Source organism: Phascolarctos cinereus, unplaced genomic scaffold (genome assembly GCF_003287225.1).
Source record: "Phascolarctos cinereus isolate Bilbo 61053 unplaced genomic scaffold, phaCin_HiC Scaffold_3;HRSCAF=262, whole genome shotgun sequence".
In the NCBI taxonomy this organism is placed as follows: Eukaryota; Metazoa; Chordata; class Mammalia; order Diprotodontia; family Phascolarctidae; genus Phascolarctos; species Phascolarctos cinereus.
The window spans coordinates 98,382,312-98,409,163 of record NW_027555736.1 but is presented as its reverse complement, the minus strand read 5'-3'; the positions used below and the strand labels follow the sequence as shown (position 1 = coordinate 98,409,163).

The 26,852-nt window shown below is 39.4% G+C and overlaps 1 protein-coding gene across 1 annotated transcript in view; it reads left to right on the top strand.

Moving 5' to 3' along the window:
* ACSL5 (acyl-CoA synthetase long chain family member 5) overlaps positions 1 to 26,650 on the top strand; it is a 55,672-nt gene extending 29,022 nt beyond the window's left edge. Inside the window, 22 exon segments of the mRNA XM_078151053.1 lie at positions 1,231 to 1,416; positions 2,344 to 2,452; positions 6,860 to 6,924; positions 7,036 to 7,137; positions 8,415 to 8,514; positions 10,879 to 11,057; positions 12,075 to 12,107; positions 12,203 to 12,254; positions 14,555 to 14,628; positions 14,943 to 15,020; positions 16,517 to 16,651; positions 18,095 to 18,185; positions 18,188 to 18,228; positions 20,420 to 20,515; positions 20,789 to 20,861; positions 21,099 to 21,145; positions 21,147 to 21,188; positions 21,504 to 21,620; positions 23,423 to 23,566; positions 24,307 to 24,408; positions 24,856 to 24,927; positions 25,468 to 26,650. Of these exon segments, the coding sequence (XP_078007179.1) occupies positions 1,261 to 1,416; positions 2,344 to 2,452; positions 6,860 to 6,924; positions 7,036 to 7,137; positions 8,415 to 8,514; positions 10,879 to 11,057; positions 12,075 to 12,107; positions 12,203 to 12,254; positions 14,555 to 14,628; positions 14,943 to 15,020; positions 16,517 to 16,651; positions 18,095 to 18,185; positions 18,188 to 18,228; positions 20,420 to 20,515; positions 20,789 to 20,861; positions 21,099 to 21,145; positions 21,147 to 21,188; positions 21,504 to 21,620; positions 23,423 to 23,566; positions 24,307 to 24,408; positions 24,856 to 24,927; positions 25,468 to 25,608 (2,049 nt within the window). The 5' untranslated portion in view covers positions 1,231 to 1,260 and the 3' untranslated portion in view covers positions 25,609 to 26,650.
* Positions 26,651 to 26,852: the final 202 nt, after the last annotated feature.

Here is a 26,852-nt window from a genome sequence, read left to right as displayed (position 1 = left end):
ATACATACATATATATAGTATGAAATATTCTTTTGATACGTATTCTATAAAATATACCTATCTAAAGGGAAAACAGATTTAGCACAGTAGACAGGCTGCTGTACTCTGTTTCACGTGTTGTCATTCTTAAAGATAATTCATCTCCAATTGGTTTATAGTATTGAAATCTCCGGGAGCTAACGCTGGCCCTGAAGTTGTTTAAGTACTAGAAGTTCACCTCTGGAAACTTTTTCTTTTCTTTTTCTCTTATTTTCTTTTTTATACATTAATTTTTAAAAATTTCAGTTACAAATTCTCTTCTTCCCTCCAACCTCTTCCCCACTCATTGAGAAGGTAAGTAATATGATATCCATTACACATGTGAAGTTGGGCAAAACCCATTTCCATCTTAGTCTTGTTGCCAAAAAAAAAAAAAGGTAAAAAAAATAAAGTGAAAAAAATATGCTTAAATTTATGCTCAGTTCATCAGTTCTCTCTCTGGAGGCAGATGGCATCATTTATCATGAGTTTTTTGGAATTATTGTTGATTCTTGTATTGATCAGAGTGGCTAAGCATTTCACAGTCGATCATTGTTAAAAAATTTTGCTGTTACCATGTACAATGTTCTTCTGGTTCTGCTCACTTTACTCTGTATCAGTTCATACAAGCCTAGGACTTTTTCTGAATAATTTCTGATAACAAGTAGAAAGCTAACTTCTGTACTTTCTCATTGGCCACTTCCCTCCTCTAAATGACATAGATAAAAAAAGAAAACCATGTCTCCAAATTGTCTGGGAAACTACTTATTTCTATCTTATCCCCTCCTCCCTCTGAAGCCTGAGTAAGGAGGAGGGGATTAGTCAATAGTCAATAAACATTTATTAAGCACCTACTATCTGCCTGACACTATGCTAAGTGCTGGGAAAATAAAGAAATGCAAAAGACAGTCCCTGCTCTCAAGGAGCTCACAGTCTAATGCCAGAAGTAACATGTAAACAACTATGTACAACCTATAGATAAATTGGAAAATAATCAACAGACTGAAAGCACTGGAATTAAAGAGAAACAAGGAATGCTTCATGTAGAAAGGAGGATTTTATTTTAGCTGGGGCTCAAAGGAAACCAGGGAAGGATTCCATTGTATTTCGCAGTACTGGGGGCAACGGAAGCTTTCCACCTCCCAAATCCTCCCAGATCTGATAGAAGCAATGAACATTTCTAACTCTTAGTTTCTTTCTTTCTTTTTTTAGGTCTAAATTTCCTGTTGCTGCTCCACAAAGATGCTTTTCATCCTGAACTTTCTCTTCTCCCCACTTCCAACACCAGTGGTGATCAGCCTACTGACAGTTGGAATCACCATCTTCCTGTGGCTGATTAACAAACCTCGGCCAGTCTTGCCTCTTCTGGACCTGCAAAAACAGTCAGTGGGAGTTCAGGTAACTCTGTTGCTGTTGACCTTATCCAGCTGACCAACCTTTATCCAGTCAATGAATATAACTTGATGCTGCTGACGTATGATGACATTTATTTAAATCAGTCTACCAACAGAGAGCTGCCCAGCTGAGTTTGAGTACTAGTTCAGGCTTTCTGGGATAAAAGTGATACTGAGAGCTTGAACCACATAGAAAAGGTTGTCTATGGCAGAGGTTTTTAAACCAAGGTCTATGAACTTTCTTTTCCAAAAAAAAATTTGATAGCTATATTTCAATATACTGGGTATCTCATACATTTAAAAACATTACTATGAGAAGGGGTCAATAAGCTTCACCAGACTGCTAAAAGGGTCCATGACACAAAATATTAAGAAAGTCTCCTGACTAAAGGACTCTGGGAACCTGCATTCTATATACTGGCAGAGATGGGCAGGTAAATGTTGAAAAAAAAAAGTCTTCAGGACACACTTTTAAGTTTAATCTGCTTTATTAAGTCTAGACAGTCAACAAAACAATAATAAACTGAGCCCTAATTTGTACTGTCTACTTCTGAAGTATAAAATGCTCACAACAGAAAATTTAACAATCTTCCAGCCTGTTCAAACTGACTTTGGCACATCCCTGTATACTGGGTAATCTAGAGCTTCTTCAGCCCATACATCCAGTGGCATTATAGATAACTGAAAGAAGTCCATTTTATGGAGAAAGGGAACTGTTTTCCTGAGAATGCTGACTGGGAGCTGCCATCCATGTCTCTTGATATGAGATTTCTGTTACAATGCTGAAGCTATCCCCTACCCAATGGACATGAAATGTAAAGGAGAAGATTTAGGAAAATGTCTGTTCTTAAGGGTTGTTTTATTTTGGTGGTAGTGGTGGGGTAGTTAAAAATAAGCCTTTCTCAGGCTAAACTTGGACTCGGACTTTTAGGGAGGAGCTCGGCGGGGTGCTATGCAACGCAATGATGACTTCATCGACTATTACTTTTCTGATGCCAAAACAGTGTATGAAATTTTCCAGCGAGGACTCCGTGTGTCTGGTATGCTTACTAGCCATTTTATTCATGTTTTTATAACTTGACTAAGTCATGTTGTATTGTAAGTAGAGGCAGGATTAGGAGTAGGCAGTCACATTTGCAAGGTGGGGGTGATTATGATAGGATGTTTTCAAAAAGCATACTTTGATATAAGAAAATACTGTGTGCTTCATGACATGCAGGTTTCTATTATAAGTTCTATTTATCACTGTTTAGAGGCTTGAGCAATTTCACTGTAACTCTCAGATGGGGTCATAACTTTTAAACCTTTCCTAGTGGTCCCCAGGAACACTGTTTCTGTTATCCAAGAAACACCACACTGGTCACAGGCTGAGCTTTTTGACTATTGCAAGGGGAAGTAAGTCATAGTGAAACTATAAGCTACAATTGGCATAGGCAGTCCCTATACTAATATGTCTTCAAAGAATCGAAATAAGTGCGCTAATGCTTTGTTCTTTGGTTAGCAAGTATTACTCTGACCTCTTCCCTCCACCTGTTTCTGTGCTAAAAATCCACATTCCCAGATATAAAAAAATCAACAGGAGTGGTTTTGGATCTTCATTTACAAAATGCCTATTACGAGTGAAGCATTCGTTCTGGATCAACACAGAGACAAACATGAGGATTTTTGCCTTTAGTAAATGCTGGTGGAGAATAGAATGGGAATGCTAGGGTAGAGATGGAAGGGACTTTGGACATCAATCTCTTTGTTTTCTCAGATGGAGAAACTGAAGCCAGGGAAGGAACATGAAGTACTCACTGTCACATATCTAACTAACTGCAAAGCTGAGACTAGAATTTGCTTTTCAAAATTCCTATGCCCAGATTCTTTGTATTATACCACTACATCTCTACAGCAAAGAATGAACTTATTTTTTCAGTCTTCCAGAAATATGAGACTGTAAACCCTTTCCTAAGAATTTTGTACAAGACAGTCTCATTTCAGGTCACATATTACTCTATGTAATAGCTGGACATTGTGCTAAGCTTGTAGGTATTCCACCAAGACCAAGAGATTTGTCCCTTGTGGCATGGCAGAGTGGAAAGAGCACCAGATTCCAAGTCGATAGTCAATAAATCTATTATTGCTAGGCACTTTGCTAAGTGTTGGGAATACAAATACGAAAAAAAGAAAGACAATAGCTGATTTCAAGGAGTTTATAATCTAATAGAGGAAGACAAAACTCACAAGGAAGCTAAAAAATGGGATGGGGGAGCATTGGGGCATGATAGAGTCCTCAGCTGATGTGGGAAATAAGATGAGGAGGTTTGAGTTTCAGAAATGATTTCATCTTGCAGAATGATGAGGTTATGAAGATCATAAAACCCAGAAGGTTGGCCAGGTGGAAAATGGTGAGGTGAATTCCCTAAGTGCCCTCCTTAAATGACAGAGGATTAGAAAGGAACTTTCCAGTGACCAATGTCTACCCTCTCCCATCAGAGGATGCAGATTCAAATGCCATGTGTTTACTACTTGGGCATGCTTCTGTCCTTAATCAACAGTTTCACAAATACAGCCTTAAAGTGTAGATTGAAAGCATTATAAAGAACAAGTCTGATCATGTTACTCTCCTATTCAATAAACCCCACTGGCTCCACTTTCTCTAGGATAAAATATAAACTCAATTTGGCTTCCAAAGCCCTTCATAGCTTGACCACAGACTACCTTTCCACCCTTATTAGATATCATTCGCCTTTTTATACTCAGCCCTTCTTGCCTTTCCTCAGGCATAGTACTCTATCTCCCAGCTCATGCCTTTGTACTGATTATCTCCTATGGCTAAATTGTTTTCTGTCATCATCTCCACCTCTGAGAGTCTCTTCTTACCTTGAAGACTCGATTCAAATACTACTTTGTACATGTCACATTTCCCATTATCCACGGTCCCTCTTGGAGAAATATGGACTGCACTTGATTTCATTGTCATAGGGAACACCCAGACAACAGTATTCCTTTACCTAAGCAAGTGGACACCTACTCTCTCTAAGTTACAGCGCTGTTGTCCTAAGAGGTTAAGTGACTTACCTAGGGTCGCCCAGTAGGTATGTGGCAGAGTGAGCAATCGAACCCCATCCTTCTGACTCCAAGGTTAACCTTCCATGCAATCCACTGCATCTTTGTATTTATATTTTAAAATATATTCTGCATATACTTGTATGTACATATCAATTCCCTGAGAATGTAATGCCAAGGCAGGCCAATCTATTTTTGTCCTTATATCTCCAGTGCCTGACATACAGATACTTAACACTTTTTCATTGATTTTAGTGAACTTTATGCTATGATTACCCACTACATAACTCAATAATCTTATAAATATATATGGTATTAGCTTAGTCTTATAATGGAATATAAAGTACATTAACTGTAATAAAACCACAGGTAAATATGAAGCACAGTGTAAACAGCACCTCATTTGGAGTTAGCAAACTTTATGCCATGATTACCCACTATATAACTCAATAATCTTGTAAATATATATGGTATTAGCTTAGTCTTATAATGGAATATAGTACATGAACTATAATAAAACCACAGGTAAATATGAAGCACAGTGTAAACAGAGCCTCATTTGGAGTTAGAGAGCCTGGATTCAAATCCTGGCTTTGCCCGCTAAGTGACCTTGGGCAAGTCACTTAACTGCCCAAAGCCTCAATTTTTTTCAAAAGCAAAATGAGGGAGTTGAATTAGATGGCCTCCAAGGTCCCTTCTAGCACTACCTTTACAGTATCATAAAGTGCTGTTGGAGGTAAAGAAGAGATACTTTCTAATGGGGAGCATCAGGAAAGCTCTCATGGAAGAAGTGGAATTGGAGCTGGATTTTACAGGATGGGTAGGATCTCTCAATTGTAGAAGGGGAAAGAAGACCTCCCAGGTAAAGGTAATGTGAGCAGAAGAAGAACACACAAGTGGGATAGTATAAATGTGAGTTGGAGGTGACAAGTAATCTGGTCTCTTTATTTCCTACCCAGCTGTACTCCTTTGAACTTTACCTTCATGCCCCTTCTTGGCACTTTTCCAACAACTCATCATTTTTCAGCTTCCTTTAGTGTGTGTGTGTGTGTGTGTGTGTGTGTGTGTGTGTGTGTGTGTGTGTGTGTATGTGTGTGTGTGTTTGGTTTTTTTGCCCCCATTAGGCTGTAACCACCTTGAGGACAGGAACTGTCCTCTTCCTTCCTTCCTCTTTTTTCTTTCTTTCTTTTTTTAAGCATTCCCAGAATTTAGCACGGTGCCTGGGACAGTAGGTACTTAATACATGTTCACTGACTAGTCTGACTATAACATTTAATATGTAGGAGGGAGGAACAGCACAAAAAGGGTGAGAGGTGGTTTGTTGGAATGCCAGGATGTTAAGGGTATATAATGTCCCAGCATCCAAAAGCCAAAATGATAGTGAGCCAATGAAGAGTTTTTAGAAAAAGAATGACACTATCAGATTATACATGAGGAAGCCTAATCAGGCTGTAGGGTGAGAGGGATTGAAGCAGTTTTGTAGAACAGACTATTTTTTGTTTGCCAAGAGTCAAGGAGAACAGCTATCAATAGAATATGCTCAGAATTATGGCATTATGTCTATCTCTACAAAAGAAAGTATCTGGAATTCCTTGGGAACATTTTCCTCAATCGTTAATTCCTGGATTTGTACAATGAGTTGGAAATTTATTTCTTCTTTCCACTACTCTGCCAACCCCTCCTCTTTCCACTCAGGCTTTAAGCTCCAAAGCTTGCCTTTGTATCTTTTTTTTTGAAATTCATAGTATTCTTAGCAAAATGCTTCCTCTTGGCAAGGCCTCACCTCTCAAGCTAGTTTCTGAAAGTAGTGTGATTCCTACCCTCTTTTTTCCTACTAAAAACTGTATTTAATTCTGGTTTGCTGGAGTCATCTCTTTAATCAGCTAACTGTCTGACTCCTGTTTCTGCAGGATGCCTTTGTTTATGTGGCTTCTTTTAAGGGGCTCATCTGCTTTAGTAATACGTTTTAGGCTCATCTTTATATTACATTCTATGTGATCACCTAGTTGCTTTATTGATGTGGGAAATGATTTCTTCTCTGCCCTCCCTTCTAATCCCCCAATCCAATATAACACACAATTAGTGGCAGAATTAGATCTAGAAGCAAGGTTTTCTGGTTCCTTTTCTGCTCTATCATACCACTTCTCCTAGTGCTAAGTATCATTTATTGTTTGTATCTCGTCTCCCTGAAATGAACTGTGAGTTCATTGAAGACAATTTGTTCTACCTTCATATTCTCCCTCCCTTCCTCTCATCTCCCCCTCCATTCTCTCATGTGCTCAGCATGGGACTAGGCCTAGAGTAGATATCGTATCCTTAAACTCACCTACCTACTTCTTGCCCAAAGGATTTGCACCTCAAGTTTGTTCCTCTCTCTTTTTGGTAATTGTTTCTAGATAATGGACCCTGCTTGGGATCCAGAAAAACAAATCAACCATACAGGTGGCTCTCTTACAAACAGGTATGCAATCTGACTTCTACTTATTTGTCTGAGGGATTCTTTTAACTTCCTCCCATTTCTGGGGCTGACAAAGTAATTTTATCTCTTTTCTCTTGGGCCCTTTCTATCTAGGTATCTGACAGGGCAGAGTACCTGGGATCCTGTCTTCTGCACAAAGGATACAAGCCATCACCAGACCGGTTTGTTGCTATCTTTGCTCAGAACAGACCAGAGGTAATCACATTTAAATAGTATATGTGTGGGTACACATATATGATATAACTTTTTATGTAGTACTTAACATTTACCAATTGTTTGCCTCGTGATGATCCTTTGAGGAAGGTAGTATAAGTTTTATCTCTGTTAAAGATAAGAGCCCCCACTCCCCCACCCCCAGCAGCTCAGAGGTCAACTTGCTTCCCCAAGGTCACAGTGGCAAAGCCTGAACTTGAACCTAGTTCCTTTAGAGGCCTTTCTGCTATGCCATGCTGTCAACTTATGGCAAAAGCAATGGCAAGGCTCTTATTCTTTTTTGTTTGTTTGCTTGTTTTTTGAGGCAACTGGGGTTAAATGACTTGCCCAGGGTCATTCAACCAGTAATTGTTATATGTCTGGGGCTGGATTTGAACTCAGATCCTCCTGACTCTAGGGCCGGTGCTTTGTTCACTGCCCCACTTAGCTGCCCCCAAAGCTCTTATTCTAACTAGGCAAAAAACTGTGAAGTTGGCTTTGGACCACCAAGCACTAGCAAGCCCCCCAATGTCTCTGAGCCTCAGTTTACCCCTATGTACAATACTTGTACTACCCATCTCTCAGGATGGTTGTGGGGAGAGCTTTCAGTAATAACAACAGCAATAGTATTTACAGCATTTTAAGGTCTACAAAGCACTTTACCAATGTTGTCTTATTTTATCCTCACAGCAACCCTTGGTTAGGCGCTATTATTATTATCCTTATTTTCCATATGAGGAAACTGAGGCCAACTGAGGTTAAATACATTGTCTGGGGTCACACAGCTAGTAAGCGTCTGACCTATTTGAACTCAGGTCTTCCCGAGTCCTGGCCCAGCACTCTATCCACTGTACCGCCTATCTGCTAGCCACCAAAATGAGATAATATATACAAAGTGCTTCACAAACTTGAAAGTTCATATATGTTTGCATGTATATTATATATATTTTTTTACATATATACACCTATGCATGCAATATATATAAACTTTAAAGTTTGCAAAGCACTTGTATGTATTATATATGAACACATATATATTAGCAAATATATTTGTTAGCTATTATTATTGCTAATAATTATTGATATCCCCAAATAGAGGAGGGAGTACTTATTAGATCTGTGACTGGTTCAAATTTAAAAGAGCAAGACTGCTCAACGTTGTGGCGCTCAGTTGGCCTATCTCTTCATTTTCCCCTAGAGACTGTAAGGCTTGTTTGCTTCTCCCCTCACACCCCCCAATACTGTCCAGTGCCTGAGGGTAATATTTTCTGTTTGTACAGTGGATCATTGCAGAACTTGCCTGCTACACCTATTCAATGGTGGCTGTCCCCCTCTATGATACCCTGGGGCCTGAAGCCATAGTATACATTGTTAACAAAGGTAAGATGGGGGTTCCTGCAGTTCTGTTCCTCCTTGGATCTTAGGGGATGGCTTTCAGACGTCACTCTTACACATGCAGCTATTGCCACTTTTGTTAGCATGCTTGGCACTCCAATGCATTCACCACATTTTGAACTTCTCTTATACAAGCCCTTTTGGTAGGCACTGATACAAAAATGAGAGTGACATCATCCTTGCTCTTAAGAAGCTCAGAGTCTCCTTGGGAGGGCTAGGATAGGGGTATCATTTTATATAAAAAGGCAAGTACATAGTGTAAGGACAAGGAAACTGCTCTGGTTGTTCAGAGTAGAAAAAACCTTCTTCAGTCCATGGGACCAGGGAAGGCTCTAAAGCCCAGTTCAAGAGTATCCATTTTGTGGAGGAATGATGGGATACTTTTAAATGGCCCATGTCCCCAACAGCCTGTTTTAAATACTTTCTTATGCATATTTATAATCTCTCACTATGTGCTTTTTACTCCTGGTAGGTTCACATAAGTTGTAAAGTTTCCGACATTGACCTCTATGCAATAAGTGTCATGAGGGATAGAGAAGAAATCTTTGATTAGAAGAAGAGTCAAATAGTGAGAAAGTGATAACCGATGGGCTGCCAGAGTGCTGCCTTGGTATCCATGACACCCAAAGAGATCTAGAAGAAGGCCCCTGGCATGTACATGAGGTAAACCATCTAGAGAAGGCTTAGGGGAGAACAAGAACAATGTTCTCTGGCTTGGGATCTGTTGGGAGGGTGTATCCTCATTGATGAGATCCCAGTAGGTAATTGAGTCATTCTTCCTAGAGAACCCTAAAATGTGTATCAGGCAGGGACAATTGTGCCATCGCCTATGAAGCCTTCCTGATCTTCCACTCATCAAAAGTGACATCTTCATATTCTCTGTATGAACTTGAAGTGTTCAAAAATTTGAATGTATGCCTAATGACTTCTATTAAAATGCGAGACCTGTTAGGGCAGGGACTTTAAAAAGAAAAAAAAAGTATTCTCTAGCACCTGTAACAATGCATTGCACTTAATAGATGTATGAGTAAGTAGAAATAATCAGAAAGTATCTTGACATAATCTGAATGAAGCATAATAGCTTGCACATAAGGTGATTTTTCCCAAGTATGGTCAGGTATCTCTGTCTAAATTGTAGGGCTTGTCAAAAGGTTTTAAGTCATTTTTCAGAAGTTTGAAAACTTTCTGGGGTATGGACTAACTTTCCGGGGTATGTGACTAGTCATCTAACAAATGAAAAATATTTAACAAAAGGCAAGGTTTTGGATGTGTCCATGCAAATCCAATACCACTTCTAGCAAAATAAATCCTAGCATGACCTATAAACAGATGAATAGAAGCATTTTCACAAAACAAATAAACATGTTAACAGACATAAACCTGTAGAATTAATTGTATGGACTACTTTTGGCTAATGGGCTTCATTGGGCACTTTTGATTTATTTAGCAGTAATTGTAAATCTTTCCCTTTTAGATTGTTCAAATTCGGGCTCTGTCATTTTATCAGCTATGTGATCCTGGGCAAATCATTTAATTGCTCTGGGCCTTGATTTGCTCATATGTAATTAGCCTTGGATTAGATGACCTCTAAAGATCCTTCCAACTTTAAATCTATAATGAATGAAAAATCATTTAAGTGCTTATTATGTGACCAGTGCTGCCTAAGTGCCAGGGAGACAAACACAAAAGCTAGACTACCTACACTCTGAAAGAACTTATGTGCTAATGGGGGAGAGAATACACCTAGGGGAATGGTAGTCAGGACCATCTCGGTTTGGAAAGTCTCAGAAAAGGTGAGTGGAGCTATAGGAGAATAGATTGGCACACCCTATCAGATAGGTACGGCAGTATGGATTAGTTTGTGGTTTCGAGAGTTAGAAAGCAGAAGTTGGGGAGGGTTGCTGGAGAGTTCATGCTCAAAGGCTGAGCTGATGGTAAGATGATAACCAGAATATTAACTGAGAAAAGGTTGGATTAATTGGATACACTGGGACCGGTGAAGCAATAGCCAGTTAGGAAGGACATCATAGACCTTTACTGATACAAATGTTAAATTTGACACATAGGGGAATGAGAAAACTCTGGTAGATAAGCAACTAACCAGCCATTGTATATACTGTATTATTATTAAGAGGAAGCAATTTCAGGACCTCCTTGAGTCTCTAAATGATGCTGTCAACAATATCCTTTTTCCTTCCTGATAGATAGGTTTCATGTAGCATGCCTATAAGTCTTACTTGCAGGTCTAATCTCTGACTGCACATTGAATATTTTTGAATCTTACCCCTCACCCCAGAAAGGCATATAGCCATGAGGGGTGATCTTTTTGGTTCTGGTTCTGCCCTACAGCGGAGATTGCCACAGTGGTCTGTGACACACCCAAGAAAGCAAATATTCTACTGGAGAATGTTGAAAAGGGCCTTACCTTAGGGCTGAAGATGATAATCCTCATGGACTCCTTTGAGGACAGCCTTAAGGAAAGAGGAGAGAAGCTTGGAATCGAAATCTTATCGCTATATGATGCTGAGGTATGGTACAGAAGCCAAGACTACAATCCACATGGGATTTTGTGAGGTGGTTGAAGGCTTCTCCTTTTGCAATTTAGAGTATCTTTTGCTTAAAAAAAAAAGGAAAACTACAATACAGTTGTGTAGAATTATAGCATTCAGAGTATGAATTGAAAATAGGAAAGCAGCTTTTGAAGACTTTCCCTTTGGACTAAATAAGATGTCTATGGAATGAGTAGAAAAGACAAAATCTAGCATTTCTTTATTCCTTGAAAATTGTAGGTAAGTAAGAAGATTTATATGAACTGATGCAAAGTGAAGCGAGCAGAAGCAGAACATTGTACACAGTAACAGCAATAATGTGACAATGATCAATTAGCCACTCTGATCAATACAATGATCCAACACAATTCCAAAGAACTCATGATGAAAAATGCTGTCCACATTCAGAAAATGAAATGAACTCATTGTAGATTGAAGCATATTGTTTTTCACTTTCTTTTTATTTTTTGAAATATGGCTAATATAGAAATACATTTTTCATGACTTCACATGTATAATAGGTATCATATTGCTTGCCTTCTCAATGGTTGGAGGTGGAGCTGAAGGGAAGATAAGAATTTGGAACTCAATTTAAAAAAAGGAATGTTAAAAATAAATTCAGAACTTCAAAAAAAAGAGATATAGGGATAGGGACAGGGAGAAAGAAAAGAAAATGTAGGTGAAGTTTGAGATAAACCATAACATAAAACCCATAAGCTATAAGACCAAAACTAAGACATTCAAGATCTATCTCTATCCCTTTTCTTCAATAGCAACAATCATGATCATATACTTCCTCTGTCAAAGGTTAAGAGTTGGTCTGGATAGAGTTTATCCTGTGGGGGTATTTTTTAGAAAGTATTATTACCAGCTCTTCCTCACGGGAAAAAGTTTAGATGGTAGCCCCAAAGAGTATGGCAATGTAAATTTTCTGTGTATGGCTTCCCATCTTAGTTGATTATTCTCCTTTCTGGGTGACTTTTGTTTTTCCTACAGACTCTGGGCAAAGAGAATTTCAAAAAACCTGTGGTAAGTTAATATCTTCTTATATTCGTGTTTTGAGTTGTTTGTTTTTGATACTCAAGAATTGTAGTAGGATAAAGTGTTTGTACCTCTCTTTCTAGCCTCCCAAACCTGAGGACCTCAGCATTATATGTTTCACCAGTGGGACAACAGGTCAGTCAGTGGTATGCTTATCAATGGGCTTATGAGAAGTAGCATATTATAATAGTTAAAGTATTAGGGTTGGGAGACTTGGTTCAAATCCCAACTGAGATACTTACATAGCTTTGTGATTATGAACAAGTCATTTTACCTCTTAGAGCCTTAATTTACTTCCTAATCTGTAAAATGGGGATAATACATTTCAGAGTTCACAGAATTGTGAAGAAGGCACTTAGTAAACCTCAAAACACTGACCATGTATTCACAGAAAGCACAGAGGTAGTTAATAATAAAAATCATATTATTTGAAAAGCAATTTGTTTATTCTGTACTAGATATCCTATGATTAAAATGTAGTCACCTAGCGGGCAGGAATAAAAGACTTGTTAATATGAATATGTACCAATATATAGGATGTCCAGATAGCAGAATAAAGATACTATCAATATATGAATACATGAATAGGAAGGTGAGTCAGGCATTTTAATGAAAATAAGCAGGGGTAAGGTCCTACCTGTGGGGTAGGGATAGGCATATGGAAGGATCTAAAGTTCCATCCTTGAGAGTTTTGTATTAGATTTTTTAGGAAGTGAAGATATTTGACTTTCCCAGGAGTTTTCAAGCTCTGTATTGTCCTGTTGGCCTGAATGAAGTTTATTCCAATGGAACAGTTACATTGAGTCAGAGAAATGGAGAGCAACTTGGGGAACAGAATCTGTAAACAAAATTTTTTTAAAGCATCTACTGTGTGACAGGCACTGTGCTAAGTACCAGGGATACAGAGAAAAGGAAAAAAAAACCAATCTCTGCTCTCAAGGAGCTCACAGTCTAATGGGGGAGACATGTAAAATAGGTATGAGAAAAAGAGAGACAGAGAGAGAGAGAAGGAAAAAAGGAAGGAAGGAGAGAGAAAGGAAAGAAGGAATGAAGGAAAGAGAAAGGAAGGAGAGAGAAAGAAAGAAAAAGGAAAGAGAAGAAGAGAGAAATAAAGAAGAAAAAGGAAGGAGAAAGAAAGGAAAGAAAGGAAAAAAGAAAGAAAAAGAGAGAGCTAGAGATAATCTCAGAGGGAAGGCACTTAGATTAAAGAGGACTAGGAATTGATTCTTATAAAAAGTAAGACTTTAGAAAAGATTTGAAAGAAGCCAGAAAAGCTAGGAGGCAGAAATGAGGAGAGAGAGAGTTGTAGGCACAGGGGATAGATGATCAATGAAAATGCCTGGGGTTGGAAATGGAGTGTTGTGTATAAGAAATAGAAAGGAGGTCAGTGTCACTGGATTGAAGAATACTTGGGGGATAGAGGGGAGGAGTAGGAGTGTAAGGTATAAATAAGTTGGAAAGGTAGGAAGGGCCAGGTTTTAGGCAGCTATAAAATCCAAATAGAAGACTTTCTATTTCATCCTGGAAGCAAAAGTGAGCCACCAGAATTGATTGAATTTGGGAGGATGACATGGTCATATATGAGCTTTACAAGGATCAATTTGACAGCTGAATGGAAGATGGAATGGAGTGGGGAGAGACTTGAGGTAAGTAGACCAGAAGTTTATTGTCATAGTTCAGATGTAAGATGATAAGGGTCTACGCCAGGATGGTGGCAGCATTGGAGGAGAGACAGGAAAAATGAATATAGAAAAGATGTGAAGATAGAAATTATGAGACTTGGCAATTGATTGGATATGGGAGATAAATGAGGGTGAGTAATTGAGGATGACACCAAGATTAAGAGCTTGAATGGGAGGATAGTGGTACTCTCACCAATAATAAGGAAGTTAGAAGGAGAGGAGGGTTTGGAAAGGAAAAAAATTCAGTTTTGGACATGTTGAGTTTAAGACATATAAGAAATGTTAGAGATGTCTAATAGGCAGATGGAGATGTGAGACTGGAGGTCAGGAGAGAGGTCAGGTCTGGACAAATAGAATAATTTGTATAAAAATGATAGTTGAATCCTTAGGGTTGATGAGACCACCAAATAAAATAGTAGAGCAGGAGAAGACAAGAAGGCCAAGAACAGAACTGTGGGAGATACCCAGTTAGCCCATGTGACTTGGATGAAGATCCAGCAAAGGAGAGAGATCAGAGATTCTGGCCTCATCTTAATGGAACTGGAAACTGAGTAAGGCTTCCTATGGTAGGATCTCTAAGAAACAAGGCCTTCAGTAAAGGTGTAGTTTTTGACAATGAGGTTTGCTCTTTATTTTTTTTGAGCATAAGTTGGACTACAGATTACCCACCTATCTGGAAGAAAATTGATTGTATCTGTCTTCTCTTTGTAAAGAGGAATTAAAATTATTCTCCTCACTTTTCATTTCCTATAGGTTATCCCAAAGGAGCCATGCTGACACACCGAAATATTGTTGCAAATTCTGCAGCTTTTCTCAAAAGTGTTGAGGTTAGTGATTGTTGGAGTGGAAAAGAGAGACTTGAAAGAATCTATCTTGAATTTCTTGGGGGCTTGAATGAAAATTGGACCAGATAGAAAGATGAAATAAACTATGGGTCCACAGTGAATAAAAAGCATATACCTCTAATTCCTGCCCACTATAGGTCTTGCGCTTCTTCTGTCTTTGGATATGTACAGCCATCATAAATTATAGTACTAAATGGGGTTAGAGATAACTAATTGAAGAGACAAATTTGTGAAAAACTAACTTTAATAAAATCATGTGATTATTTTTTTTTTAAATCTGTGCTGTCTTTCCTTAGAACGTTTTTGTACCCACACGTGAAGATGTGACAATATCATACCTTCCTCTGGCTCATATGTTTGAAAGAGTTGTACAGGTAAGTATCTTAAATTATCTCCTAAATGTTTAGAAGGGATGTCTGTTCTTTAGTTTCCTGTAATGACAGATTTATAACTTCTGGTGGGCTCATTCTTTAGTGGAAAGAAGGGGAAGCAAGCCCCAGTTTCTCCACTAGCCAAATGATCAATTTGTCCACTTTGTATCTCTGTTACCCAATCTATCAAATGGTAATAACCTTACCTAGAACAATTGCTAGAGAATCAAGACAGCTGATATAAAAGCATGTACATAATAAGATCATTTTCCCTAAAATGCTGAGTCTTGAGCTTACCAGGAAAAGAAAATCATTTCACTAGGGAAGGAATAAGGAAATCTGGAATAATAAATCGTGGATGTCTTTGCAATTGCTCAAAAGTAATATCAGTCAGGAGACTGTACTGCAAAAGAGACTCATCCTTGAATAAGATGGTGGAGCTTAATTTTATTATTTGGAGCTGTTCTTAGGCTAATCTGATGACTGAAAGCAAGATTGCCTTTAAGTAACCAGAGCTCCCCAATCTCCAAATATAACCCCCATTGGCGTGTCAACTGAGAGATAATCCTGAAAAATCACCCATTCTTTTGGGTAGAGATTGTCTCTGTATGAAAAACAAATTGCTGGAAGGAACATATTAAAACTTGTTGTATTTCTTATATAAAAAGAATTTTTCACCATGGCAAGCAAGGAGTAGAGCTCACTTGGTGTGTAGCTGTTGGAGGGAGCAAAATACACCACTGAAAATCATGAAGTTTCTATGCTACTCGGGGGCAGGAGAAAGAAGTATGCCTTGTGACAAGGCTTCTATTGCTGAGGGTTGGGCTAGGCAGGGAAGAACTCATTTAGAACATGAGGCAGGGCAGCCTAGGATGGTGCTTGTCAGTACCTCTGAATTCTGGTACCTTAGGCCAAAGCCATGATTGCCTTGTACTAGAGACAGCTCTGAGCTTTATTGATTATTTTCCCTTTGGTGTGAGTGAATTTCAGATCCTTTCCTGAGAGCAGGCTTTGATAGGTTACAAGGGGAAGAAAGCAAAAGATGTTAGACATTTGGAGAAGCAAGGGAATAACAGGTGGTAGAGAAGAAAAACTCAAGAGAGGAGAGGTTGGGGGACCAAAAGACAAACTTGTTTTGTGTGATTCCAAAGAGAAGAACTAGGAGTAATGAGTAGAAATGGCAGAGATAAATTTAGGCTTGATATGGAAATGTTTCCCCTTTATGATCAATGCCATCCAAAATGAGGATGGGTTGCCCCAGCAGGTAGTGGAGAAAGGTATTTCCTCTCTCTTTAGAAGTTTTCAATTAAAGATTGGATGAAAGCTTGTAAGGATGCTGTAGTGAGGGAATTCTTGGACAGGACAGGTTGGGCTCAATGGCTTCTAAGATCCCTTCCAAATCTGGGAGGCTATGAACTGGCCAGCTTTATGCATTTGTCTAGGATAGGTCTTGCCTTGGACCTTAGGAAAACTGACCATCCACGTTGCTTCTTCTCTAGGCTGCGGTTTATAGCTGCGGTGCCAGAGTGGGATTCTTCCAAGGGGATATCCGGTTGTTGACCGATGACATGAAAATCCTACAGCCAACTATATTTCCAGTAGTTCCCCGGCTTCTCAACAGGGTCTATGATAAGGTTCGTTTTATGAGAACAGTTAAGTAAAGAAGAGATTAGGTACTTCTTTCAAGTACCTGTGAAGTTTACAGAGTAATAATCCTTTAAAACAAAAAAATCTGGCCTTTTGGAACCATTCCTAGCAACTACCCCTCTTAAAATACCACCAATCTCTGAACCACCATTATCCCCTTCTATATTCTGGTATGTTTTGGTTTTGGATTTTTTTTTTTTAATGATCAGAGGCCATCCATCCAAAAAAAAGATAGCATAATATTTAGGAAATCTTTAAACTACAAGGAAATTAATTTCTCAGTATTTCTTAGTCCATTGCTAAATCCAAACAATGTGAGCAGCATGTGGTATGATGAAAAGAGCTTTGGATGTAGATTTAAAAGATCTGGGTTTGAGTTTTACAGCTGCTACCTATTTACCTACGTGATTTGGGCATTATTTCACCTTCCCTGACCTCTGCCTCCTCTATAAAATGAAGTTGGGACTCCAGGTCCAATTTGGATGCTAGGTAACTATCATCCCTTTCAATTGTAAATCCTGTGGTTACTAAGGATTTTATGCCTGGACATGGGGTAGGAATATTTTTGAGGAGATATTCAGGTTCAACTTTTCTGTTATCAAGACTAATTTATTCAACTGTAGGGTTGTTGAAGTTATCCTGGCCTCAAGTGTCTTCCCTATTCCAATCCATCCTCCATTAGCTGCCAAACCTATTTTCCTAAAGTCTAACTATGTTACCCTGCCACTAAGCAGATTCTAGTGACTCCCTATTACCTCCAGGATCAAACAGAAAGTCCTGTCATTGAACATGCTTCATAACCTGGCCTCTTTCAACCTTTCATCTTTTTACCCTTTGCTCCCTTTCAAGTGTTCCCATCTATGCAATTCAGCTACATTGACTTGCTTGCTTGCTTCCACAGAACATTCTATCTCTACTTCCTCTACCTTTGCTCATCCTGGCTGATCTTCACATCTGGAATGATCTGCTTCCTCACGGGTGCCCCCCACCCCAATGCTTATGCTTTCAACATCACCTTCCATGTACTCAGTATAGATCTTGATATACCTAGACAATATACATATTGTCTTCCCTCACTGGAGTATACACTCCTTCAGGGCGAGGGCTATTTTTACCTTTCTTGGCATTTCCTACTATGCTTAGTAGCATAGTATCTGGTACATAGGAAGTACTTAATAAATATTTTTTTCATTGCTACAGATTAGGAATTTGGAGAGGAAAGTAAAACTACAGTCACCTTCTGCTTATTTGGTGCTGTGAAGCTCCTTAGTGATCTTCTTGTGGCTTAGTTTATGTAACTTGTTTTCATACACAGAGCTAGAAGTCAGCTTCTCTTGCTTGTATTACTAATCACATTTGGTGGTTTTATGGAGAAATAAGCAGATATGCATCTAAAAGATTTTCCACCAAGTGGAACTGTTTTCTTATAGGTACATAGTGAAGCCAAGACACCATTCAAGAGGTTTTTGTTGAATCTGGCCATCTCTAGGAAATTCAGTGAAGTAAAGCAAGGCATTGTCCGAAAGATAGCATCTGGGATATACTTATATTTAAAAAAATCCAGGTATGTCCGTGTGTGTGTGTGTGTGTGTGTGTGTGTGTGTGTGTGTGTGTGTATGTGTATGCTGCTTGTGAGGCCAGTTATATGTGGGTGTTTCCTTTTATCTTTACGATTATGCTAGAGTTGGCTTAACTCCAAGAAGCTGACTGAGCAAGTCCCTTTGCAACTAGATTGGGCCATTTCTACTATGGTTTCTTCCCTTTTGTTCTTCCTATAAAAGGACAGATTTTTATCTCTCCCCTCCCCATGCCCCAGTCCCTCCTGCCATTGTTACCCAGGGGCAAATGCCCATTTGTCTTCCTCAGGGAGTCTCACCCCAGAGTCTCAAGTACCCAAGAATACAATGCAGAGCAGAGAAAATTATGTCCCTTGGGCCCTGAATAGTGTCCAAACAGGTGCCTTCCTGTAAAATCTCTTGGCAAGAACTTCCATTATTTCACAGGTGCAAGGGCCTTGTGCTGTTAATGAGCTGCATTCCCCAACTGCTGGGATTCTAAGTGCCCAGGCTAGAGTACAGGGGGCTGTGTGCCTCTTAAGGTCGCCAAGTTTACATTTGCTCTTCTACTTGATGGAGAAATAAGCTTTGGCTTTGGTTTCTTGAAATCTTATTTTTCTGGAGTGCTTGGTGAACTTCCACTTATCCAATCGATGTTTCTTCTTGTGAGCTCACGACTGAATCACCCCAGCAGGTCATAGTAATAAGGTCTGTTACCTCACCTCAACGCCCGTAGAATCTTGTTATTAGTGCTTGACTTAACATTGGCAACGACTTAGGGGAAAGAGCACCGATCTAGGAGCGAGGACAACTGGATTAGAGCGCTTGCCTCATTACTTATTAGCTGTGTTGGTTATATAATCCTGGCCAAGTTGTGCAGTTTTGGTTTCTTTATCTTAGCTTTGGTTTTCTTTATCTACCAAAGGGGAATAGGTTCTAACAAAGTTTGTTTATTTACTTTATAAAGAATAGATGTATCTAAAATGCTTAACAGAGTGCCACAGAGACAGGAGCAGCCTTTTAATCAATTTTTCATGTCCTTCTTGTAAAGTCTGCCCCAAACGCCTAAGTTTCTCAAGGCCAGGGAGCATGTTGTATTTTTCATATCATATTCAATGCACATTCAGTTAGGTACAAATTGATTTCATACTGGGATACAGAGAACCAGGGTCTAGTCTCTGCCCTTGACTTCCCACCCTCCCATTCCCCATTCCCACCAATCTGGGGACCCAAGGCATCATTATATGAAAAGGTCAATATCAATCAGTAAATGACAGATTATTTTGAAAACTAAGCCAATAAATTGCTCAGTGAAAGGCAAAACTTAGTTTTGCCCAAGATAATTTCCTCCTTTCTCTAGTACTGAAATACTTCATAGGAGGGTTTGAGCAAGGTTTCTGAAAATGACATGGTAGTTTTGGGATAGATGGGTGGGATCTGGATAAGCCAACAAAGAGGTCTGAAGGAAAGACATGTCAGCAAGGGAAATGGTAGGAGCCAAACTACAGAACTGGGGATGTGCAAGCTATATATTAGGATTTAGTTGACCACAAGATTGTCTGACTAGAGCAGAGGGTTTGTAAAAAGGGTTGTGGTAGGAGATAAGGCTGGAAAGGTTGGCTTGGGACAGATTGTGGAGAACCTTGAATACCAAGCTAATGAGTTTGAACTTTTAGTTGTAGGTCATTCAACAGTAAAGATTTTCAAAAAGAAAAAGTATCCCAAGAAAGATTTTTTTTAAGAGAGTAGTGATGATGCAGGCCAGGGGTGAGGGAAGCTATCATTTCAGTTTATATAGCACTAAAGATAAAAGAAATGAGAAGCCAAGTAGGCTGGTATGATCTAGTAAAGACAGATTATAGTGGTATCCATGAAATTAGAAAAGAAATGGATTCAAGAGTTTTTATGAAGGAAGACTCTCTAGGTTCTCATGATTATATATGAATCAATATTTGCTAAACTGAATTCTTGGTGGCAATATAGTCTAACAGAGCACCATATCAGTAAAGACTGACATTGAAATCTCGGTGCTGCCATTCGTCCAAGGACACATATTGTCACCTCGCTTTCCTAAGATTGTTTCATCTGTGAAATGAAGGGACCGGATGAAATAATCTCTAAGGCCCTTTCTGGCTTGATCGATTAGATTTCATCAATGCCCCCATCTGAGTAGAAGCCTTTTCTTTTCTTCCTGCACAGGCAACTCTAGGTGGGAAGGTACGTTTCATGATAACTGGAGCTGCACCTATCTCCTCCCCAATCTTGGTATTCCTCCGAGCTGCGCTGGGCTGTTCGGTAAGCTGTGTACTTGTGGAAGTTTTGGGGGCCTACTCTTTTAAAACAATATTTTTATTTTGGTGGCTGGATCTTGGGTAGCAGAAGCTTAGAAAGGAAAGGCTTAGCCAAAAGAAGATAAACCGCTCTATTTGTTTTTTTCCCTGGGGTGGGGGGAAGGAGAAGTAATTAGACTCTTCGTGGTAGTTGTTGCTTCAACCTTTAGCTTAGGGGAAAGATTTTTCAGGCTGTTTAAGGCCAGCCCAGGTCTGAAGGTTTGTTTCATTTCCCCAGGTATATGAAGCTTATGGTCAAACTGAGTGCACTGCTGGCTGCACATTTTCATCACCTGGGGACTGGACAACAGGTAAGGCATTTCTAGTCAGGAAAATGAATACAGACTTCTAGTCCAACCAGAAGTTAAAGATCTTTTGGGGAGTGAGGGGGTAATGGGCTCACACAGCCCCATCACTAAATCCCAAGTCAAATGGATGGCTTGCCCAACTTCATTTCTGTGGAATACATTCTACAAGTATAATTAAGAGTCTAGCATATGCTTATCTTCTTCCAAAATTCATGGATATTCCTTTCTGACTTGTTCTAGGTCATGTTGGGGCTCCCTTAGTCTGTAATGAAGTGAAGCTTGAAGATTGTAGTAGACATGAACTACTTCTCAGTGGATGGGGAAGGAGAGGTACATGGCATCCTCATAGAATAGGGCTCTGGACTTGGAGGCAGAAAGACTTAGGTTTCAGGCTATGTGACCTTGGATGTTTCCTTTAAACTACTCTGAGCCTCATTTCTTTCATCTATAAAGTGGGGAATATTTGTTCTACCTTTTTCATGGGGTTGTTAGGATCAAATGAGGGAATGTGTATAAATGCTTTATAAGTTATTCTGATGATCCCAAGAGGGAGTCCTTGAATACTGTTTAGCTGGGCAGACTAAACTGGGAGATCGGGAGAGATTATGATTTCTTTTAAACCCGGTATGTGCATTTTTGTTATAGGTTTGCATCAGAGGCACCAATGTGTTCAAAGGCTACCTGAAGGATCCTGAGAAAACAGCTGAAGCTCTTGACAAAGATGGGTGGCTTCACACAGGAGACATTGGTCGCTGGTTACCAGTAAGTTTCTTTCATCACTTCTGCTAAAGCTATCCCCTGCCCCAACCCAAACTACTTGAATTTGAAGGGCTTATTTTATTACAGAAAGACAAAGATATAATATGCCAGTTGACTTATTTCACTTTGTGCTAGTGTAGGATCTGTCAAAATTCTTCTTGCTATATCCAGCTCTTTTTATGAGATGTTGGGAGACAATGTGATAGAATGGGAAAGAGACCAGGCCTAGGAGTCAGACCTGGGCTCTCCTAAGTATTACTGTATCTGGACACTAATTACCTATGTGACCTTTAGCAAGGAAACCTTCTCTGAGGGCCTCAGTAACCTCTACTATAAGATGAGGGAAGGTCTCTTCTACATATAATAAATGAGTCCTACAGGACTGGAATGCATTATTACATGGTACACTTAGGTGAATTAGTCTAGTAACATTACCTAAAATACCTCCATTCCACATACCAAAACCTAATTGTTAGTCTAGAATCTGTTTATTTTTTTCTTTTGAATCTTGCCCTACACACCAATCTAAATCTTGCGAGGGCTGAAGTATGCTAAGAATTCTTGGACCCCACACACTTATTTAAATTCAGAGTGAGCTTCTTTATCAGTCTTGTAAAGGCTGAGTACCTCTGGTGGTAATAATGATAATGATGATGAAACGACTGGTTAGCTCACTGTCTAGATTGTGGCATAAGCTCTTAAGAAAAGTGACAGATATACCATCCAGTCTCAAAATTCAGAGCTCAGCTAATTAGTCTTGGCTATCCAGACATACTTTTACCAAAGGAAACAGGTCTCATTGACTTCTCCAAAGCTGCAAAAAGGTGCTGCCCTATCAATCAGTGATAACTGAAGAGAAAGGCCAAGGTAGAGAATCTTTAAAAAAAAATTTAAGCCCATATAGCCCTTCACTATTTCTAAGGGATCTGGATATGGGTTAATATACTTTACTATGGCAAACACTGACATAACCAGTTAAAAACAACCCACTCCAAACTCTTCTTTAGCTGGGCTTGATATTGACCTTTTTGACAAAGATAAAGATTCTTACAGTTTAAAGCTAAAAGGGACCTTGGAGGTCACTGGTTCCTACCCCCTCATTTTACAGGTGAGGAAACTGAAGCTAGGAAAGGGCAAGTGACTTGCCCAGAGTCACATAGCTAGTAGTCTCCAAGTGAGGATTTAAACTTGAGTATTAGTGACTCCAAGTCTACCATGCTACCACCTCTGCCATCCATCCATTTGCCTTTATAAACTGCCCCTGTCCCATTTGCTCAAAGTTACAGAGCTAGTAAGTTATCTGAGAAAGAATTTGAACTTGGGTCTTCTGACTTCAAGTCTATCACTCTACTCACTATACCATCTCTCTGCCTCTATATGCTAAGAATTATACTATTCCCCTCCACACTGTTTCCCCTCCCTTCCTCACACCCCTACTGCCAATTTAAACAAGGAAATGGAGAAAATGAGGAGCTGGGGTATAATAATTCAGTGGACTTTGGAGTCAGAAATGTGGATTTAAACCTGGCCCTAAAGGTTGCTAGCTGTGTAATCCTGTGTGGGTAGGCTACATATCCACTTTTCTACAAATGAAGAAACAGGCTCAAAGGTTGTACTAACTTTGCACTATCTACCTCAAAGGGTTGTTGTGAGGAAAACTTTCCAAAAAACCATAACATGCTATATAAATGTGAGCCATTGCTATTTTTGTTTAATAGCAGACATAAGAGCTAGAACTGACTGGGAGAGGTAGATGTCTTAGGCTGGGCCAAAAGAATACTAACGGCTATTGTTGTTGCATACAGAACGGAACCCTGAAGATCATTGACCGGAAGAAGAATATCTTTAAACTGGCCCAAGGAGAATACATTGCCCCAGAGAAGATAGAAAATGTGTATATCAGGAGTGGTCCAGTATCCCAAGTTTTTGTACATGGAGATAGTTTACAGGTAACTTGACTAACAAAACAATTTTGGAGGGAATTCAGGAATTAATACTATGCATTTCTAGAGATGGCAAAAACTTATGCTGACTCCTTTTGATTAAAAGGATTTAAGATTTGAACTTGGGAATGACTACCCCATATTTCTTTTTAAATATAAGTACTACCAGTACATACATGTATCCTTATAAATTAAGGACCTGGAAAGGGGGACAGAACTATTGATAGGATCATGGATTTGGAGCTGAAGGGACCTTTGAGGTCATTTAGTCCAAACCCCTCATCTGATAGCTGAATACAAGGCCCACAGAAATTCAACATGGTAGTAAGTAGCAAAGCCAGTATTTGAACCCAAGTGCTCTGACTGCAAATGTAACTCCTTCCATTGAACCATATAGCTGCCTCCAAAATTTACAGAAACTTTACAAGCCCAAGTGCTAAGAGGTAGTGACCGCTGAACACCAGTTAGAAACAAAAATAACATTTTTGAATTGAGCCTAAGTCACTGCAGGGTGGGGACAGACACTATGTAAAAGGAAATATCCTTACTGCATCCTAATGGGGGAAGGAAAAAAATAGTGGCTAAAATGTATATTTTTGACTTGTTTCATAAAAAAGTATTTTTGACAGCCATACCCAAGAGAAAAAATAGCCCCCCTTCCTTGGGCCCACTCCCAATCCCCTTAGCTGTGGGAAAGAAACTTCTGGGCCACTTAGAAGCACTAAGTTCATCTATTTCCTTTTTAGTCAACCTTAGTGGGTGTGATTGTTCCTGACCCAGATGTACTTCCTAAATTTGCAGCAAAACTTGGGGTTCAGGGTTCCCATGAGGAGCTCTGCCTAAATGAGGTAAGTTTTAAGAACATCTTTCATTTATCTTGGGCCTGTTGTTTAAACAAAACAAAAGAGATTAGATGAGTTTTTCTCATGAATTTGCTCAGTTCCACTTGGATTGGGATGCAGGAACTCTCCTCATAATCCTGGGACATAAGAATTAAGGAAGGGTTACACTAGTAAATTTTTATAAGTCTTCTGGCTAATAAGTAAATCAAAAAAACTGTATTAAGCACTTATTTTTTGCTTAGTTTTGGAGAAGGATAAAAGTGAAAACAGTTCCTATACTCAAGGAAAGTGTATTCTAATAGGGCAAAAACGTGTGTGTGTGTGTGTGTGTGTGTGTGTGTGTAACAGAAAAAAAAGGTCCCATTCTCATCTCTCCCCTGCCCTCCCCCCCCCCCACTTTCTGGAGCTGGACTTTCTGGAGCTGGACTTAAGTCCCTTGTTTGGTATTCTTAGCTTGTAAAGAAGACCATTTTGGAAGACATGCTGAAAACTGGCAGAGAGGGTGGCCTCAAGTCCTTTGAACAAGTAAGTATGACTTCAAGTCCAAATGGGAAGCAGGTACCTCCAGCTGTGTTAAGTGCCAAATTATTCTTTCTGGGCTACCTTGTTAGTTAAATGTTTGGCTGCATCCCCTCACCTGACATTTTTTTTCTTTAAGTGCACCTGTAGTCACTAATGGGCTTGACAATGTGTAGTAACTTTCTATGAGTTGAGTTTGGAATGTGTGCTACTAGCACAACTAGACTTTAAACTTGTTATGGGGGTTAGGGTAAGAAGTAAACCAGAAGCCCAGCCTTTGTCAGGGCTATGCATGTAGTAGTTACTCACTAAATCAGTGACCTGAACAAGGCCTGTCTAATCTTCTTAGGCTAGATCTCAAATCCTGTCCCACTCTCCCCCTACTCCCTGTTTCTCCTCTCCTTTCATTATCTTCACTTGAACCTAAATAACATGTGACATTACAGGGATAGAACCCCTAGGTCTTTGGGAGAAAAGGTCTCAGCTGTGATTAATATCAGTAAATTGATTTCTAATTGGTTTTCCCCCTTTTTCTTCCCTTCCTAGGTCAAAAATATTTACATTCACCCAGAAGCATTCTCTATCGAAAATGGACTCTTGACACCCACACTGAAGGCAAAGCGGGCAGAGCTTGCCAAATACTTTCGGAGCCAAATTGATAGCCTCTATGAAACTATCCAAGAATAGCTTGAGGTACTTCTGGCTGAAGGGGACACTGAGGCAGTCTGACTGCTCATTTACTGTGCTACCTTCTGTGGGGTGGATGAAAAACTTTAGGTGCTTTTTTCGATGACTTCACCCATCCAACAAAGAAAATCTGATGATCTCCTTTTCAGTGAAGAGGAAAGACTCCTCATCTGGGATTTTGACCTTTCCTCAAATTATGCTGCTATTGTGGGTGTATTTAATAACTTCATAGGCATGCCTTCAAGGGCTGAGCCCCACTTCCAAGCTTTCTGGTTTATTAACTCACTGACAATATGTGACAGGCAGAAAGGCCCACTGGTGTGACTTCTTTCTATCCTCTTCTTCCTTCAGGTAATTCTAATTGAATAATAGCTCTAACAATTAGGTGCTCTGGTGTAACACTACAAGTGCCTTTTCACCTATGGAAATTTAGCTGCTTGGTCACTAAAACCATTGAAGTTAAAATGTTTAAATCCAACAATGACCGTAGACTTCTCTTAGATATCGCTGTCAGAATAGTAGATTTTCATTTCTGACTAGCTGGGTATCAAGAGAAGTACACTTTTATATCAACTCTGTTATTTGGATCAGTTTCTGGTCAAACAGTGGCCACAGCTGTGTCTGATGATTAAAGCAGTGGGGAACTAGTATTCGCCAATGTCTTGCCCGTGAAACACTGATTCTCATAGGGACACTCACTTCAAAATGTTGTCTTCTATGTTGCTTTACTGTAGTAGCCTGTGACTACATCTCCTTGCAGTGTGTTGCAGACCTGGAAGCCACAAAGGAAAAAAAAGTACTCTTCCAGTAAATCAAGCAAGTCGTAGGTAGAAACCAGTCAAACTAGGAATGAAGACCCACTGGCAAATGAGATGCTACCACAACTGTAGACCCAGAAGAAAGAGTATCTCACAAAGGAAATGGTTTTTCATCCTTTATGCATCTCAGCTACCATCCCACCAACCCAATTCCCCACAGATTATATATGCTAATTCTCCTAGTAGACGTAAACCTTTTACAATAAAATATTGCAAATGTTTAATGGTTGAGGCTTTTTTCTTCGATCTGGTAAGCTAGCCACCTCCTCTCTTACCTCAAGGAATAAATCTGTTAGTGGTAGACATAAAACAGGGTAGCCATAAAAATGGATCAGCTAGTTCAGCTATTTGTACAGAAGAGGAAATTGAGACCCAGAGAGGCGAAATAATTTGAGTCACAAAATGATGTGAACCCAGGTTTTTTGA